Source organism: Geotrypetes seraphini, chromosome 1, assembly GCF_902459505.1.
Source record: "Geotrypetes seraphini chromosome 1, aGeoSer1.1, whole genome shotgun sequence".
In the NCBI taxonomy this organism is placed as follows: Eukaryota; Metazoa; Chordata; class Amphibia; order Gymnophiona; family Dermophiidae; genus Geotrypetes; species Geotrypetes seraphini.
Genome location: NC_047084.1, coordinates 312,264,076 through 312,283,951, shown reverse-complemented (window position 1 = coordinate 312,283,951; position 19,876 = coordinate 312,264,076). Strand labels below are relative to the sequence as shown.

Here is a 19,876-nt window from a genome sequence, read left to right as displayed (position 1 = left end):
CGCCCCTCACATTTCGCAGTGGGCGCGACTGGAATCAAGCGCGGGCGGAGTTGAGAGGAAGCGGCGGCCGTGGCTCAGGCCAAGCGCCGGCGCGGCACCACGAAAGGGGACGGAAGTGGCGAGAGTCCGGCGCTTGTCGTTCTCCTCAGGCGATGCTGTGCCTGCACGTCCTCCTCAGAGCCTTGTTTTGTTCATCCGCCGCTCCGCTCCGCTGCCTGAAATGTGGCGTACCAAGGGGGGGCGGTCCGACGATGGGAAGCAGAGAGAGCTTGGGGCAGCCGCAGTGGTGGCTTTGGGGCCTGTTTCCATGGATGGTGGCAGCAATGGCTTTGTGGAGGGTAGGGAGAAAGAAAGAAAGGGGGCAGGCAGGGAGACAGAAGGGAAACAGAAAAAAAGAAAGGGGGGCATCAAGAGAGAAAAAAGAAAGAAAGGGCAGGGAGAGAGGAAGAAAATGTTAGGGGAGGGAATGAGGTCTGGAGGAGAGGAAGCATACAGGCTGAAAGAAGGGAAGAAAGATTGGATGCACAGTCAGAAGATGAAAGTGCAACCAGAGACTCATGAAATCACCAGACAAGGTAGGAAAAATGATTTTATTTTAAATTTAGTGATCAAAATGTGTTTGAATTTATATATGCTGTCTATATTTTGCGCTATGGCCCCCTTTTACTAAATCGCAATAGTGTTTTTTAGCGCAGGGAGCCTATGAGCGTCGAGAGCAGCGCTGGGCATTTAGCACAGTTCCATGCGCTAAAAACTGCTATTGTGGTTTAATAAAAAGGAAGAGGGGTATATTTGTCTATTTTTGTATGGTTGTTATTGAGGTGACAATGCATAGAGTCATCTGCCTTGACCTCTTTGAAAAAAACCCAGAATAGGAATGATAATTAACATTTTCTCAGCGTATAGTGTGCTTTGTGTTTTTTAATTTTATTATTGGTAGATCATTTGGTAGATCATTTTGACTTGGTCATTTTAAAGTAGCTCGCAAGCCCAAAAAGTTTCTATTTATTTATTGCTTTAGGAGACATATGTCACTGTTTCTGTGGTGTTACATTTTATGCAGAGTCCAGCTTCTTGCTGGTTCAATTTAACCTTTGTCTGTGTATTTCTATTTTATCCCCCCTTTTACAAAACTGTGGAGCGTTTTTTAGCGCCAGCCGTGGTGGTAGCAGCTCTGATGCTCAGAATTCTATGAGCATCAGAGCTGTTACCAATGTGGCTAAAATCCACACTACAGTTTTGTAAAAGGGGGAGGGGTTAGTTTGTGATGACATATTCCATACTAGGCGAAGGTATTTTCTGTGTTCTGTGTGTTCGAAAGACATGGTTTTCTGTTAGGATTGACGGTGTAGGATTGATCTGTGCTGGTCTGGCTTGTTTAGTTTTACAATGGGTGTATTGATGTACTGCTCACTGCAATATGTAAGATGCTGCCTTTTCCTACTTACTCATGTGTGACGTGTGGCTTGTTACTAAAAATCATGTTTTGCGTACAGATGGGGGGTGCCAAAAAATGATGGGCCCCGGGTGTTACATATGCTAGATACGCCACTGTATATAAAGATACCAGAAAGCTGGCGAAGCAAAAACTTTAAGTAAATTGTTATTCTTTTAAGTTTTGAGTATTTAACCCTCCCACAATCTCATGGGCACTTGTCCTCCGCGCCTGCTCATAAATTTGTGGAGTATGTAACTTGTCGCTCATGCATATTTTTTTTTGCACACACCTCATCAATCCTTAGAGGGAACATTGCTTCCATGGATGTTAATTTTTCTGCTTGGTCTCCTTTGAAGATTTATTCAGGTTTCGGTATGTTGGATGTGTCCTCTTTTGTAAATACTGACGAAAAGAACATGTTTAGCACTTCTTTCTCCTCCTTCAGCACTCCCTTCCTATCTCCGTCATCCAGCGGTCCCACCTCCTCCCTAGCCGGCTGCTTCCCCATGACATATCTGAAGAACGGTTTGAAATTTTGTGCTTCCCTGGCTAGCCTCTCTTCATATTCTCTTTTTGCTTTTCTAACCACGAGGTGACATTCTTTTTGATACTTCCTGTGTTCTTTCCAGTTCTCCTCAGTTTTGCCCTTTTTCCATTTCTTGTATGAATTCTTCTTATCACCTATCACTTTCTTCACTTCTTTAGTTATCCACGCCAGGTCTTTTGTTCGGCTCTTTTTGCACCCTTTTCTGAATCTGGGGATGTACAGATTTTGCGCCTCGCTCACCATGTCCTTGAATAAAGACCAGGCTTGCTCTACAGTCTGCCATTTCTTTGAGCTGTTCCTAAGTTTCTTCCTTATCATTACCCTCATTGCTTCGTAGTTTCCATTCTTGAATTTAAAAGTTGCTGTGGTTCTCTTTCCCTTCAGTATTCCTACTTCAATTTTGAACTTTATCATATTGTGATCGCTGTTTCCCAACGGTCCCACTACCTCCACTTCCTTTGCAGGTCCTCTTAGCCCATTAAAGATTAGATCCAGAGTGGCATTCGCTCTCGTCTGTTCTCTGACAAACTGCTCCATGAATCCGGTCTCCCTAGCGCATTTTGAGTTTCCAAGACTCCAGTCTATCCCAGGATAGTTGAAGTCTCCCATAATAATTGTGTTACCCTTTTTGCATTCTCGTTTCATCTCAGCTTCCATTTCTTCATCGGTAGCTTCGGTTTGCCCAGGTGGACGATAGTAGAGGCCCATCTTTATCTCGGGCCCTTTCCTTCCCGGTATTGTAACCCATAGCGATTCCAATTTGTTGGTTGTCGCTGCTGTGTCCACTCTGGTCGAGTGTATGCTTTCTTTTATGTACAGAGCTATTCCTCCTCCTTTCTGATCTGACCTGTCCTCGCGATAGAGTTTGTACCCCGGAAGTGCTGTGTCCCATTTGTTTTCTTCATTCCACCATGTTTCGGAGACCCCCAATGATGTCCAGGTTCTCAGTTTTGGCCATGATTTCTAATTCCCCCATTTTGTTCCTTAGGCTTCTCGCATTAGTATATATGCAATTTAAGTCCTGGTAGTTTTTTGACTTCGCTTCATTTCCCTGTACTTCGATCTTTATTTTCTTCTCATGTGCTACAAACCTCTTATCCTCCTCTTCTGGATCAGTCAACACCTGTGTTTGCCCGTTGTTTCTTCCCGGCATTTTTTTCACTTAGTATATTCACGGGATACCTTCTTCTGAAGAGTCAACACTTGGTCGACTGTCGGCTTTCCCCTTCTTCTGTTTAAAGCCTGTTCTATTCCTCTCCTGATGTTGTTTGCTAGAAGTTTCGTTCCCGCCATGCTCAGGTGCAGTCCATCTCTCCTGAAGAGCTTGCTCTTGCCCCAAAACGTTGTCCAGTTCCTCACGAAGTGGAACCCCTCTTCCTCACACCATCTCCTCATCCATGCATTAATTGATTGTAGTTCCATCTGCCTCTTCACATCTGCCCTCGGTACTGGTAGGATCTCTGAAAATGTAATCTTCTGAGTCCTCATCTTCAACTTCCTTTCCAGAATCTTGAACTGTTCTATCAGTGCACTTCTGCTGTAGTCCCACCTGCTGACATCATTTGTCCTGATGTGGATCATTACTGTGGTCACTTCCATCTCCGCTCCTTCTAGGATCCTTCCAATTTTGTCCACGATGTCCTTTGTTCTCGCTCCTGGGAGGCAGGTCACCAGTCGATCCACTCTCCCACCTGCTATGTGGCTGTCTACTTGCCTAAGGATTGAGTCTCCCACTAGGATCGCAGACTTTCGCTTCTTCAGTTTTCGCTCTGGTCGTAGGTCTATGTCCTCGGAGTGCTTCGTTGCTTCTTCTTCTTTGTCCTCGGTGTGCTTAGCTGCTTCTTCTGGACTAGACCATTCTTCCCCTTCCTGTGGGATTCCTCTGTGGGTTTCTTCCTTGGAGTCATCTTCCACATGTTCTCCCTTCCATGTTGGTGTGTCTTCATCCTGCCTCTGAAGTTTGTGTTCTTCCACCCTCCTCCTGTAGGCCTCCTCAATGAATTCCTCGAGTTCTCTGACTTCTTCCTTGATGTGTCTCCCTCTCATGAAGTCCTCCTCTGTCCTGAATGGGTGTTCTGTGATGTAAAGTCCTTCCAGTTCATGTATCCTGTCATTCAGTTGAGTATATACGGGGTAGTTCATGGAATCTGTGCTGCACAGATCTGTGATATTATTTCTCTTTGATAAGCTGCATCACTGTTTGCTAATCACCTTTTTCATGTGTGTTTGACAAAAGCAAAAATACTTCTGGACATGTTGCAGTTGCTTGCTACCTCAGTTCAAATTCAGGCTTTTCTGGGTACAGAACGCATGGAAGTTTGCTATACTTACTCCATGGTGTTTACCCCAGGAAATAAATCCTTTTTTCATGGGTCAAGAGCCTGTTAAGGAATATCAGTACTAGAGAATGGCACGGTGACAAAATTCATCACCACTCCCATCCCCGTGGAGAGAAGGAAGAATTAGAGTATGAATGGACACAACCACTGACCCTCAAGCCTTGCATTGAAGAATGCTGGTATAGAAGGACTGAGGTTGAGATAGACACTGAAGAATGATACGGAATTGTTTCCCACGATTATCCATGGGGATAGGAAGAGTGATGAATTTTGTCACCGTGTCATTTTCTACTCAGTATTCTGCTACTTGCATGATTCCACTACCAGATTGTAAAAAGTAATTTAATATTGTTTCTTTTCATTTTACTAGCCTGCATGTCCAAGTACTCTGCTGGCTGTATCTATTATTATCCATCTTTTCATCATATTCACAACCCATCTGAAGCAGACAAATTACAAAAAGATCTGAAACGCTACTTCACAAGGAAGATTGGATTTGAAGCTGTCATGAGAATAAGATGTACTAAAGGTACTGTTCTGCCACTAAGCATGGTGGGATTTTGTACACTAATATACTTTCTATATTATCTTCTGTCCTTTTCTAGGGAACATTTTGCAGCAGAAGTTGTGTAGTTATTATTAAGCTTTTTTATTTTCTCTTCGGTGAAAACATATTTTGAATCCTTTTTCTTTTTGACATTTTACTATTTTCTGTATTTCTTTCCCTTTTTTCTTTTTCATCCTCCCTTCTTATATTTTTCATTCACAGCTTTCCTGCTCAGCATAACACTTCTTTCCTCCTTTTTCCCTTCAGTTTTGTTTCTTGTTCCATTCTCCTTTCCTCCACACCAGCCTCAATGGAATAAATAATGGGGCAGAAAGGAAGCAGAGAGTGGCAGCCAGATTGGTAGAGAAGAGGGGAACAGAAAGCGGTGTGGGACAAAATACTAAGTGAACTAGAAGAGCTTGCAGAAAATGGGAGGCAGATTGCAGCAACATTGGGAAAGAGGTATGGGCAGAAGGTGGTTGGCAAGCAGCAGCATCAGATCAAGGTGCGGATTGAGGAGCAATAAATATTAGAAAAGAGAAAAGGTGAGTGGGTAGATTGTGGTACCAGTAGACAAAGGGCTCCTCTTGACTGCAGGGAAATGGCTGTTGCTTTGTGAGCTCAGCTATAGAGCTTTACCCCTTCTCTAAACATAAAGCCACAAGCCAAGATCTTTGGATTATGCTGCTTACAGATAATTTAAATAATCAACTGTAAAGATCACCACCAGGGCATATAGGGGATATGGAGGTGTGGGGGAGGAGCAAACAATCACTATAGGAAAATTCTATAACCAACGCCTAAATTTAGGCATCAGTAGGCGCCCAATGCCTAAGTAATTGAAAATTGCAGTCAAAAGCGGCAGTGTTGAAGTGCCTACCAATGCCTAAATAAAAGGACTGAAATGGCCACTGGAATTGCGGCTAGATAGCCGCTTTAGGCCACGGAATGCCAAAGTAGGCGTAGGCTATGAAATGCCAAAGTAGGCGTGGCCAACAGCAGAAGTGGCGTTAGGCGGGCTAAAGTGGCTATCCAGCCACGATTCACTTCAAGATAGGCGGCTGAAATGTAGGCCTGGAAAACCCTGGCCTATATTTTAGCCACCTATCTTTGTCACTAGACTGCAGTAGCCGATTGTGGCAGGGGAATTCCCCTCCCCCTTCAGCTGAATGGCAGGGACTCCCCAAAGGCGTGATTCTGTAACCAGCACCCAAGTCAGATTGCTTGTCAATCATTCTAGGGCTCCAGTTACAGAATCGTGGCTGTGGGGAGTCCCTGCCACTCAGCTGATGGGGGAGGGGGGAATTCCCCTGCCACGATCGGCTGAGCAGCTGTGGCAGGGAACCCCAAACCCCACTGCAAGTCAGCCATCAGAAGGGATGTTCACTCCCTCCTGCCGGCACCCCCCATCTTCCCCAGCAGGAGGGATTCCCATTCCCTCCTTCCGGCACCCCTCCCCCCCACACACACACACACAAAATCCCCTGGCCAAGCATTATGTTAGGATTGTGACGTTGGCTCTTAGAGCCTCTCTCTATATTTTATAAAATTGTTTTATGATTAACTTAAAATGACTCCTGAGACAGGCCCGTTTTGAACCAAAACACGTTTGTGTTGAGTCTTGACATAAAATAAAAAACAATGAACACCAGAGTCTCCTTTGCTGTTTGTTTTCCACTTTCGGTTTTATGAATGCCTCCATATTTTCTCAGATGTATATAGAATGAGAACTCAAGTTAAACTGAAGCAAAATGTGTGATAAAACCTTACCGACTTGATCCAGCCTGAAAGATAAGGAGATTAACTGGCAAAACAAAACCTGTCTTGTAGTTTTAAAATATTGGATCTCCATTTGACCAGCTACTAATTCACTTCCATATCTTTACCTTTATTTTAAAGTATGAATATTTGTATGTACAAGTATTCATGGTAAAAAAAGATCGTAAAATCAGTTTTACATGCAACAGTTATTGCTCCTGTAAGTTGATGGCTTTTGCTATTGGTGTGTTTGAGACCCCTGCTATAGATAGACTTGCAATCTGTGACAAAGTCCCTCCTTGAGGGCCGCAATCCAGTCGGGTTTTCAGGATTTTCTCAATGAATATGCATGAGATCTATGTGCAAGCACTGCTTTCAATGCATATTCATTGGGGAAATCCTGAAAACCTGACTGGATTACGGCCCTCAAGGAGGGACTTTGAGATCCCTGATCTATAGGGACTGTAAGATATTCAGGAGTCCTTTTACTAAGCCTCAAGGGAAAAAATAGGCCTTAGCGCACCCTTATATGGATCTGTCCTGCACGCTAAGGCTATTTTTATTGTAGCCATGACAATGACTTTTTTTTTTTTTTTTAATTCTTTATTCATTTTTATAACTTACATCAAGTGTAACAAAAAGTAACATCATTTTAACTTAAATATATCATTTGAAATTCTATAATTAATCATACTCAATATATTTTATCCCATTCCCTCCCAACTCTTCAATATATCATAACACATATATCATATAACCTCCATAAAGGGTGCACGTCTCAAGCAATTGGTATTGGAGCCTACCAGGGACCAGGCGTTACTAGACCTAGTTCTCACCAATGGAGATAGCGTCACGGAAGTCTCAGTAGGAGACACACTGGCCTCCAGCGACCATAATATGGTATGGCTCAACCTCAAGAAAGGTTTCCCTAAGACAAACACAGCAACAAGGGTTCTCAACTTTAGAGGCACAGACTTCAACCGCATGGGAGATTTTGTCCATCAGGAGCTACATAAACAAGCAATATCTGACAATGTGGAGGATATGTGGTCGTCTCTGAAGTCCATCCTACACGAAGCAAAACACCGATACATAAAGACAGTAAGTAAACGCAGGAGAAACAAAAGACCCCAATGGTTCAGTAAAGAAATTTCAGACCTAGTTAAACAGAAAAAAGACGCATTTATCACCTACAAACATTTAGGCAGAGATGGGGCGAAAGAGGACTATCTAGACAGATCTAAAGCTGTCAAAACAGCAGTCAGAGAAGCCAAACTCTGAATGGAGGAAGAGCTAGCACGGAAAATTAAGAAAGGGGATAAATCTTTCTTCAGCTATATTAGTGACAGGAAAAGAAACAAAGATGGGATAGTACGCCTGAAGCAATCGGACGGTAACTTTGCGGAATCAGATTCTGAGAAGGCAGAACTACTAAACAAATACTTCTGTTCAGTGTTCACCCGCGAAACGCCGGGAGCTGGTCCACAGCTGCAGACGGGAGATAACCAGAAAGACCCGTTTCAAGATTTTGAATTTACGCCCTGTAGCGTCTATGACGAACTATCAAGACTCAAGGTAAACAAAGCCATGGGACTGGATAACCTACACCCCAGAATGCTCAGGGAGTTAAGGGAAGTCCTGGCAGAACCATTATCTGTTCTTTTCAATCTTTCCCTAAGCACAGGAAGGGTCCCCTTGGACTGAAAAACCGCCAACGTAATCCCACTCCACAAAAAGGGCTGCAGGACAGAGACAGCAAACTACAGACCAGTGAGTCTCACGTCTATAGTGTGTAAACTCATGGAAACACTGATCAAACAGAATCTTGACACAATCCTAGACGAAGAAAAACTGCATGATCCACACCAACACGGGTTCACCCAGGGCAGATCCTGCCAATCTAATCTGATTAGCTTTTTTGACTGGGTTACTAGACAACTGGACGCCGGAGAGTCACTGGACGTGGTATATTTGGACTTCAGTAAAGCATTTGATAGCGTCCCTCATCGAAGATTACTGAACAAGCTGAAATCGATAGGATTAGGAGACACTCTAACTACATGGGTTGGGGATTGGCTGAGCGGTAGACTTCAGAAGGTGGTGGTGAACGGTACCCCATCCGAAGCATCGGACGTGATCAGTGGAGTGCCGCAGGGCTCGGTCCTGGGCCCGATTCTATTTAACTTATTCATAAGAGATATGACGCAAGGACTTAGAGGAAGGGTATCACTGTTCGCCGACGCCGCCAAACTTTGCAACATAGTAGGCAAAAGCTTATTACCTGATAATATGACACACGACCTACTGTTGCTGGAACAATGGTCAACTACTTGGCAGCTAGGCTTCAATGCTAAAAAATGCAAGATAATGCATCTGGGTAAGAGAAACCCGCGTAGAACTTATGTACTAAATGGTGAGACCTTGGTTAGGACCATGGCGGAACGCGACCTAGGGATGATCATTAGTGAGGACATGAAGGTTGCCAATCAAGTGGAGAAGGCTTCCTCCAAGGCAAGACAAATGATGGGGTGTATCCGCAGAGGTTTCGTCAGCAGGAGACCTGAAGTTATGATGCCGTTGTACAGAGCCATGGTGAGGCTTCACTTGGAGCACTGTGTTCAGTTTTGGAGACCACACTACCGAAAGGACGTGCTGAGGATCGAGTCAGTTCAGTGAACGGCCACCAGGATGGTCTTGGGGCTCAAGGATCTCACATATGAAGAAAGATTAAAAAAATTGCGGCTGTACTCACTTGAGGAAAGAAGAGAACGGGGAGATATGATTGAAACATATAAGTACATCACGGGACACATCGAGTCAGAAGATGATATCTTCTGGCTCATGGGACCCTCGACCACCAGAGGGCATCCGCTGAAAATCAGGGGAGGGAAGTTTCATGGCAACTCCAGGAAGTACTTCTTCACCGAAAGAGTAGTGGATCATTGGAACAGACTCCCACTCCAGGTGATAAAGGCCAGCAGCGTGACGGATTTTAAGAGAAAATGGGATACTCACGTGGGATCTTTAAGGGAGTAAATTCAGGGGAGGGGATACTTGGAATGGGCAGACTTGGTGGGCTATAGCCCTTTTCTGCTGCTTTTTTCTATGTTTCTATGTTTCTATAATAAAGACTTTCCTTTCATTCAAAACACCTAGTGAAAATTCAAAAAATTACCCCTCCCCATTATTTCATTTGTACTAACCATAGATATGATATTTATTCATTGTAACAATTTGTTAATGGCCCCCACACATCTTGAAATTTATTAAAATTTCCTTTCTGAAGAGCTAATGTTCTTTCCATTTTATAAATATGACACACTGAATTCCACCAAAAACTATAGTTTAATCTACTCCAATTTTTCCAATTGCATATTATTTGTTGTATGGTGACCCCTGTTAAAATAAGTAAGAGTTTATTATTTTTGGAAGATATTTGGCTCTTAGCCCTCATAGACATGCCAAATAATACTGTATCATACGATAATGCTACATAATTTTCTAACAAACTATTAATTTGGCCCCAAATTGATTTCCAAAAATCCATAATAAATTTTTCCCATATTCCCATGACTTTTTTTTTTGTACTAATGGCGACATTAGCACATGCCCATTTTGAAAAATTACTGCATGTGTATATACTGACACCTATTTGTAGCTGTTTCCTATCCAATAATGTAGCTGCGCTGATTAGCACACCTTATTTTTATTTTTTTTAATTTACCATATACTTAGGGCTTCTTTTACGAAGGTGCGCTAGCATTTTTAGCACGCGCGCTAACCCTGCGCTACACGGAAAATACTAATGCCAGCTCTATGGAGGCGTTAGCATCTAGCGTGCGCGGCATAGTAGCGCGTGTTAAATCCGCTAGCGCACCTTCGTAAAAGGAGCCCTTAGCATGTACACATTTGGCAGTTACCATAGGACAGTGTTTCTCAACTCGGTCCTGGAGTACCCTCTTGACAATCAGGTTTTCAGGTTTCCACAATGAATATGCATGAAAGAAATTTGCACGTAATGGAGGCAGTGTATGCAAATCAAGTTTATGCATATTCATTGTGGATATCCTGAAAACCTGACTGGCAAGGGGGTACTCCAGGACTTTGAGAAACACTGCCATAGGATGCATGTTCTGTGGTATTCTATTTTAAGCTGTCTACTTAACACAGCTTAGTAAAAGGGTCTCTCGGTTTTGGTAGGCTTAACCTGGGCATAGTGATGATCTTAAATAGTAAGACATACTAGCAATGATAACAAAATTGTGCTGTTATACATGTATAAGAGAAATTTTAGTAATACCCAGTCATGAAATAAACACACCAATGACTATGCCTTTGTGTGATACTGTAAACACAGCTTATACAAGCAAGATAGGGCAACCAACAGTCAACCACCTATAATAGCAAAATTTTCACAAAGTACCAGGCTCTATAGACAATTAAACTACTCAATTCTGTGACTATCTCTTGTAGTGGCAGAGCTTTAGACTGTCCAATTGCTAGTTTCATGGCAGCCTTGGAGAGACTCTTCTGAAATCTTAGAATAAGAAATTTTAAAGTACCTACAAGTATAAACTGTATAAATATTTAGACATGATATTGCTGGTAGCTGATACAAGTTTGCATAGCTGTGTTTGCAATGCTAAACAAAAGTATAGATTTATGAGGTGAATATTTCATGACAGTGTATCATGGAGATTTCTTTTATACAGTATTTAAATTGTCTCATTTGTTAGTAGCACAGTATTTACTGGTAATGCAGCATTATTTGCCAGTTTCTTATGATTTTAATTGTACTACAGCCATTTTTAAATATATTTAAACATGCTTTGCCGTTTTAGGTTTTTCAATACATACGTTTCATGGAAATTTTTTTGTTCGGTCAACTGATTTGCTTTCACTTGCCAACATAAATCCTGATGCTGGGTTTGCAGTACAGATGTCCATTGAGGAAAATTTAACAGACACATCTCTGGCCTGCTTTCAAACTGCTCTTTTATACACCTCCAGCAAAGGTAATTCTGAATAATTGATGTATATACTCATCTATAAGTCAATCTTGTGCATAAGTCGAGGGGAGTTTTGAGACTAGAAATGGCCAAAAATGCTGACTCATGTATAAGTTGAGACTAGGTCCCTATATTGCTACCTCTCTTCCCCTTCCCTCCTCCTCTGAGTCCAATGTTGCTCCCTCCCCCTCTCCTTTCTGGTATCTCTCCTATCTTTCTCAGACCCCCCTCCCGTTTCCCATAGCTCATAGATTTCGGTAGTGTCAGAACAGACTTAAAGTCAGAAGGATGAACAGCTAAATCAGATTTCAATATTTGAGGATTGTATTTTTATCCTTCGCTGATACATTTCTCTCTAAACTCTGGCAAATTCACTAAAGCTATAAGCGCCTATATACTGAGACTGAATCACCTATGCAGTCTGGCCTAATGGGATGAATGGTAGAATTAAATGGAATGCATTTTTTAGGTGGATACCTCTTTAAACTGGCTTTGACATGGGATTTGTGGATGCACAGCAGGAAACTGGCAGTGCCTCTTTCCACGGTGTTCTTTTAAATAGGCACCATAATTCTTTGAATCATGCATGGGGTGCTTTTTTTTCTCCTGAAGCAGCCGGCTAGATCCGTGAAACAAGAATTCTTATCGGGTTATCTTTATGTGGATTTGGACTGTTTTTTGGCTCCTTATAAGAAGTTTTTCATTCTGGTTTGGTTGGAAAAAGATGAAGCTTTTATTGACAGTATTACACCAGATAAGTACTACCGTCGTGCACCCTTATAAGTATCCTCTCTTCACTACAAGATCATATGTTTAAAGATGGTTGGAGTTTTTTTTTATGCCTGTGATTGTGTTTAATCCAATATACTGGTTGCTAAAAATATTTATGACGTGTCTAGCAATAAAATTTTCACCAACAAAAATTAAGACAGTCCAAATTCTCTCACATTCTTATGAAAAAATAGTTGAAAATAGACAAAAATATTTATAAAATTGAAAGCAAACTAACCGGAATCAATGAGAAAGCGTAGCGGCTCTAAACTCCATTATAAACCTGTGCTTGTCACATAATGGAGTGCCGCTTCTGATATATCCTGTTATATGTCTTTCATGATAATAAGAATGTGAGAGAATTTGAACTTTCTTATTATGGTTGTGTTTAAGGCAGCATTACATTAGATATACAGTTACTGCCACTTTACTCTGAAGCTTTTTTCTCCACCATTAGTTGTTACAGTGAAGATTGGTGCAGTCGCACTCTGTGTGTTATTTTCACTTCAACAGTGCAATTTGAGCATTGACAGATGAAAGACACCCATAGATAAGACGATTCTGGTTTTGAAGTCAAAATTTCTCAACTTATATATGGATATGTACAGTAAGCAGTAAATTTGAATACATTTTGTCTACCCCCCTTGTTGTCATTTTTTTTTATATTTTTGGCTATTTATTTTTCTCTAGTAATATTTCTTCTGCTACTTTAGGCTTTCAGCACATTGAGTACATGTCTTTCCTGAAGCCATATCACCATAAACATTTGTTTCTTCTCTCCACATTTAACCAGCTATTGCAGCACCAATAACAATCTACAGCTGGGGGCTATAGATCGCAGCTGTAGTCAGTACTCGATATGCATACATCCCTGAGTCCTGCTAATGGATGGATCATGCCACCGAGTCAGCCATCAACTCATGGCAACATACACACTGAGGAATCCATCCTGTGATAATTCACGGCAGAGTACAGGAGTGGCTTGCCATTGTCTTCTCCCGCATAGTGTTTGGCTCCACTATGTTACTGCTGTCTAACATAGGTCCCCTCAACCTGGTATTCCCAGGCGGTCTCCCATCCGGGTCCCAACCTGGCTCAACCCTGCTTAGCTTCTGATAGTAACAGCGGATCTACTTAGGGCAGCCAAGCCGTTGGTGAGTCCTGTTAATAGTATTATTTAAATCAACCATAGTCTGTGAAGACTAGAAGATGGCCAATGTAATGCCAGTTTTTAAAAACAAGCTCCAAATATGATCTATCAAACTATAGATCTATGGTCCTGACGTTGGCACTGGGCAGACTGGTTGAAATAATTCTGGTGAAAACCAGTGGCCATATTGATAGATGTGGCTTAACAGGGAAGAGTTTGTGTCTTACCGATCTGTTAGTTTTATTTTGAAGGTACTAATAAACACATGGAAAAGAGTGAGCCAGTAGATATAGTGTATCTGGACTTTCAGGAGGCATTTGACAAGGTCTCTTGTGAGAGATTTCTCAGAAAATTAAAAAGACTTAATTGTAGAGTGTTATCTAGTGAAAAGATGAGCAATAGAATAAGGCTAGATAGTTTTCCTGATGGAGAGAGGTACATAATGGTGTGCCCCATGGATCTCTAGTGAGACTAGTGCTGTTGTAATGTATTCATAAATGATCTGCAAAAGGGAACAACGAGTGTGATTTTGTTTGCCAATGATGCAAAATTATTCAGAGGCAAGTTACAGAATTGCAGTTCATTGTAAAAGATTACTACTGCATTCTGTGTATCGATTGGCACAGTTTTGTAACTCTTTACCAAGAGATTTGATAATTGCCCATTCTTACTACTTGTTTTGGAAAAATTTGAAGACATGTTTGTTTAAAAACTATACCTTAAGGGGACTTCCGGTGATTTCATAGTGATGAGCATACACTAAAAGGCTCGGGTTCCCTAAAATCTGTTTACTAACTGCAAGTGCAATCGGCTTTCTGCTGGGGCATTTATCAGTGTGTTTGCCAAATTCATCGAGGACATAACTTTTTGTGTGACTTTGAAACAAACTGCTTTCTCTATAGCTACAAAATCTGTCTGAAAGGAGCGTGATTTTGGAAAGCCTTCAGAATCCAAAATAGTGGTGGAGCCAAGTCCTCAGAGTCCTTCAGTCTGCTCTGCTTGGACAGTAGAAATAATTGCAGAGGTCTTGACAGCAGTGGGAGCAGCGATTGACAAGAAGCTCCATCAATTTTTTTTTTTTATAAAATCAACTCTGCCCACAAGAGAATTGACAGTGTGGGCTTGGAACTTGATGGCATCCTGCATCGAGTGAGCACATTGGAAGATCAGATGCAGCTGATGCATCTTCACCAAAGCACCGTGGACAAACAGCTCCTCGCGTTGACACAGAAGGTTGATGAATTGGAGAACCAAGCCAGATGAAATCTTTGGTTAGTGTGGTTGACGGAGAAGATCCAAAAACCCAATCAGCTCTCCATCTTGTACCTGTGGATCCCACAAGTATTGCAGCTTGGTTCACAACATGGCCCATTTCATGTGGAGTGTGCCCATAGGTTGGGCCCAGAAGGTTCTCAACCTGGGTGGTTATTTTCAAAATTCTTAATTTGCCCATAAGTCAGCAATCTTGCAAGGACCTGGATCTATTCTTAAGGATATTACCAGTTACTAGTGACTCAGATTGACCACTGTCAGACAGGATGCAGGGCTCAATGGTACTTCAGTTTGACACAGCTTGACACTTTTATATTTTTATGATCTGCTTATGTCATATATGTGTAAACTTTTTTTTTTTTTTTTTAATAAATCTTTATTCATTTTTAAAAGCCAACATAAAGTGCAACAGGTTAACAAACAATTCATACAATAAACAGCACTCATTACAATCAAATGATATAATAAGTACCTAACAACCCCCCCCCCCCACCCACCCTTCCTGGATGTGCATAGCACTCATTCAGAAATCAAAGGGAAATACTAATGATCAATTCTTACAAAATTTTGTTAATGGACCCCAAATCTCTTTGAATTTATTATAGTGTCCCAATTGTAACGAATTCATACGTTCAAACTTATAAATTTGACATAAGGTTTCCCACCAAAAGTTGTAATTTAACCTATCCCAATTTTTCCAGTTTTTCGTGATTAGCTGCATAGCAACTCCTGTCATGATGAGAAGTAATCTATTCTTATTTGCATTGATTGGACTCTTGGACATTAATAATGTTCCAAACAACACTACATCATATGACAATGACAATGGGACTTACAATATCGTATTGATTTGATCCCATATGGATCTCCAAAATTTAAGTATCAAGGGACAATGGAACAGCAGATGATCCAGTGTCCCTATATCAAGAATTAGAACTATCTAACTTTTGCAAACGAACAGGTGTCTAGAAAATTCTATGTAACAGAAAAAAACAAGTTTGTCTCATAGATGCTGACGCTGTACATCTCATCCTCCAAGACCAAATCCGTGGCCATTGATTAGCAGAAATCTGCTGATTAATCTCAATGCCCCAAATGTCTTTTAGACTAGTTTTAGGTTTCTTGTTCAAAAAATAAGATATTAATTTATACCACTTGGCTGTCTGATGCCCTAGGAAATCTCTCTGGAAGCATAGGCCCGGCAAGCTATACTGATTTTTAAAATTTTGCCAATCAGGGAACCCCTTCTGAATGGTCTGCTTCAACTGCAACTACTTATATGCTTGAGACTTTGAAATACCGAATGATTGTTGCAGTCGTGAAAAATCAAGCATTTTCCCATTTGATAACACATCATCTAGCGTGCGTATGCCTGCCTGCAGCCAATGCTTCCAGAGGATCTTAGACTTGCCAATTTAAATCTTGGAGTTCAACCATAAGGACTGGCACGTGGATTGATAAATCGGAATAGCTTGACACTTTTATATTTTCATGATCTGCTTATGCCATGTATGGGTAAACTTTTTAAAAAAATTGTAAAACTTAAACTGCTTTTTAAGATATCTTACATATGCTATAATGTAAAATTGTTTTTATCAAAAACTAAAGTTCTCTATACTTTTTGGTAATGCTGTGTTAATTGTTTTGAACAGGAGAAAGAAGAGTTCGGGTGCACACCCTTTGTTTGCCTGTTGTGAATTCTTTGACTGATGTTTATGCAGGAGCAGATGTGCAAGCAATTATATGTCTGATAGCAAATATGGGTGAGTGTGTCAGTGGAATTGCTTTATTAAACAGAAAACTAATTTTGTGTGCTGTACTTTAATCAGGCCAAATCTGCAATGCTGAAAAGTTCAATTACAAGTATGTATTACTGTTATTGATCATTGCATGGTAATTGTAGGTAAAATTAACTTTAAAAAGTTATTGCATAGTTTCCTACAGAGTACATTGAAAAGCAGCTCCCAGAATGCAGGCACTCTAGTGCATTATGAAGCTTATTAAAATTATGGCCTTTTAATTCACAGTGTAACATATAGGGTACTTGTAAATATAGAGAGGGAAAACAAAATGGTATATAAAATGGAAACAGCTGTTAGAGTTGGGGAAATAAGATCTCATGCACGTGACTAGTTATACAGCATATTTTGGACCAGCTGAAGCTTGTGACTGGCACCTTGGGAATTTACAAATAGTGCTACAATAGCCTTAACTGAAAGTTCACTAAAACACGTACTAGGATAAGTAGAGCTGTCCCAAATAATATTTTTTTGCTAGTTGACCAAATATGAATTGAAACAAAGTAATTTCTAAATTTTTAGCAATTGTCTTTGTTATTACTTACATGTTTAGGGAGTCTTGCCATACTTTTTAATAATTCCACTATCTTTCTTCTATCTTTCAACTAAGGAAAATTGTTCTTAGTTGATCTTTTGAAAGTTTGCTAACATTTTATGTTTTCATGGGAAAGGCAAGCTCTCCTTTCAGAAAAAGTGGTCCAGCTTTACTGAACAGCCTTTCCCTTGGCACACTTGCTGAAGAAATTGACAAAAAGGCTTATACACTCCTCCCTCCTTATTCGCGGTTTCGGTACCCGTGGTTTCGACTATTCGTGGTTTTTAGTGCCGGGACCCCCTTTAGTGGATCAACCTTACCTGGTGATCTAGCGGTGACGTTTGGGGCAGGAGCGATCTTCCTACACTCCTGCCCCATGCAGATCCGTCATCGAAAATGGCTGCTGTGAGTTCCCATGGTCTCACGAGACTACAACGGGAACTCACAGCAGCCATTTTTGATGCCGGCTCTGCATGGGGCAGGAGTGTAGGAAGATCGCTCCTGTCCCGCGTCACCGCTAGACCACCAGGTAAGGTCCGGGAAGCAGGAGGGAGGTGGAATGGGTCATAGTCGGCCCAAAAGTTATTTGTGAATGTTCCGTATTCGCGGGCCAGCTCTGCCCCTAACCCCCATGGATACGGAGGAAGGAGTGTACTCAGGTTTGGGTGAGTTTGTTGATAGTTTCCACCATTGAACTGGGTCTTCAATTCCTGGTAAACGTGGCTCTGTGAGGAATTGCATTTCAGTTTCCAGGTCGGAAGTTATCGAAAAATATTTTTACAGTGCACTTGATAAAAAAAATCCCATGCAGACCAAAAATCAGATCTGAAGAAATTTTTTTGACGTGTTTTCCATTTTCATTTTCAGTTAATTCCAGGTTATCTGAAAACTAAGATGAGTTTTAGGTTGAAGAAATATGATCACGTAGCACTCTCCTATCAAGTACTGCATTGGCTGCCAATGGAGGCGCGGGTGAAGTTTAAGTTTGGTTGCTTCTGTTTTAAGAGAAACTCACATGTGATTTTTGTTTTGCCGCCTGTTAGAGGATGTAAACTTAAAAAACATCATCAAAATCTTTTTTCATATCAAGCAGCATTATGGGGTAAGGATTTAGAACAATTGCTTTTGCTTACTGACACTTAAGTTAGGAGACATATAAAAACATATCTGTTTTCGAAGTATTTAGGCAGCTAATTCGTAAAAAAAATGTTATTATTTTTCATTTATTTATAAGTTTTCAATTTATACAATCAAGATGAACTTGTACAGAAAGAGGATTCATGATAAGGAAAATTAATTTGTCACACCAAAACTAAATAAGCAATAATAAACTAACATAAATCTTCTCAAGTCCTCAAATAGATCCAAAATGTGATTCAAATGCGAGTTAACAAAGAAAAGTAGTCTTTATGAAATCATAAGCTGTCGGAGAGTAAGGACATTTATTCTATTAAGTACTCTCCTTCTCCAATCGGGACAAGGACAGGAAAGTTGTCATTTAGAGAGGTTCAAAGAAAACATACTTCTGAGTTTTATAATGAATTACACATTTACAAGGGTGTCTAAGAAAAAAAGTTGCCCCTAAAGCCAAAATACCGGATTTTAACAAAATAAATTCTCTTCTACACTTTTGAGTCTCCCTTGCTAAATCTGGAAACATTTGTATCTTATAACCTAGAAATTCTTTTTGCCTGTGTTTATAGAACATTCTCATGAGCCAACTCTTATCATGGGTAAGTGCAAGCATCAACAATAAAGTAGCTGAAACAGACATTTCTCTATCAGATGATTCTAATACAGCTGAAATGTTCATAGGTTCTTGATTTATTACTTGTTGAGTATCTCGAGTCCTAGTCGGAAAATAATAAACTTGCGTAAAAGGTGGTAATGAAGACTCGGGAATTTCCAATATTTCTTGAAGATATCGTTTCAGCATTTCTCTAGGTGTTATCATAGGAACTTTTGGAAAATTGATCAATCTCAAGTTATTGTTCCTAGAAAAGTTCTCCAGTGATTCAATTTTCCTTCTTAAACTTATATTATCTTTAATCAATGTCTCTTGGAGTTTCTTTGATAATCCTTATATCTTTTTGTAAATTATTTGTTAAGGATTTAGAAACATCCAGGTCTTTTTTTCAAATTCCTGATTTCATTATCATGATTCTTAATTTTCCCTTCTATTTGTTGGAACTGAGAATTGAAGGTTTTTCCCAGGTTAGAAATCAGGTCCTAAAGAGATTCTAATGTGACTTCATGGGGTTTTTGAGGCAAGAAAAGTTGTAAATTTAATTCAGACTGCTGGTTCTTCCAGTCTCTGTTCCGTCTGGGATGATCTTACTCCAATTGATGTTAAATCTTCACTCTCCAAGTTCAGGCTCTCTTGAAAGGATTGAGAGCCCAAACTTCTGCTCTCCGGATCGATTTCTCTGGCCTCTGGGGTAGAGTGTCCTCCGTCTCCTGGCAACACTCCATCCCGCGGAGAGCTAATGGTGTGAGGCTGTAGGGGCGGTGCTCTGGCGTCGGGGCTTAGCGTTGTTTCTAGCCCCAAGGAGACCGCCTGCATCTCACCTCGTTGCTGCGCCTCCGGTGGGGAAACTACCGACGCCGCCGTCATGTACTGCATCCACCGCAGGAGTTCATCGATGTTGCCGATTGCATCTGGCCCAGAACGCCGCGAGGCACCAGCCGCGCTCCTGCCTCTTCTCTTCTGC

General features: G+C 41.0%; 1 protein-coding gene across 8 annotated transcripts in view; it reads left to right on the top strand.

The window, feature by feature from the left end:
* The window catches only part of SEC24B (SEC24 homolog B, COPII coat complex component), a 237,619-nt gene that overhangs the window by 170,098 nt on the left and 47,645 nt on the right, over nt 1-19,876 (top strand). For all 8 annotated transcript variants that reach the window (XM_033956191.1, XM_033956237.1, XM_033956226.1 and 5 more), the window contains 3 exons: nt 4,695-4,853; nt 11,471-11,644; nt 16,484-16,594. In XM_033956191.1, the coding sequence (XP_033812082.1) occupies nt 4,695-4,853; nt 11,471-11,644; nt 16,484-16,594 (444 nt within the window). The remainder of the gene's footprint in view (nt 1-4,694; nt 4,854-11,470; nt 11,645-16,483; nt 16,595-19,876) is intronic.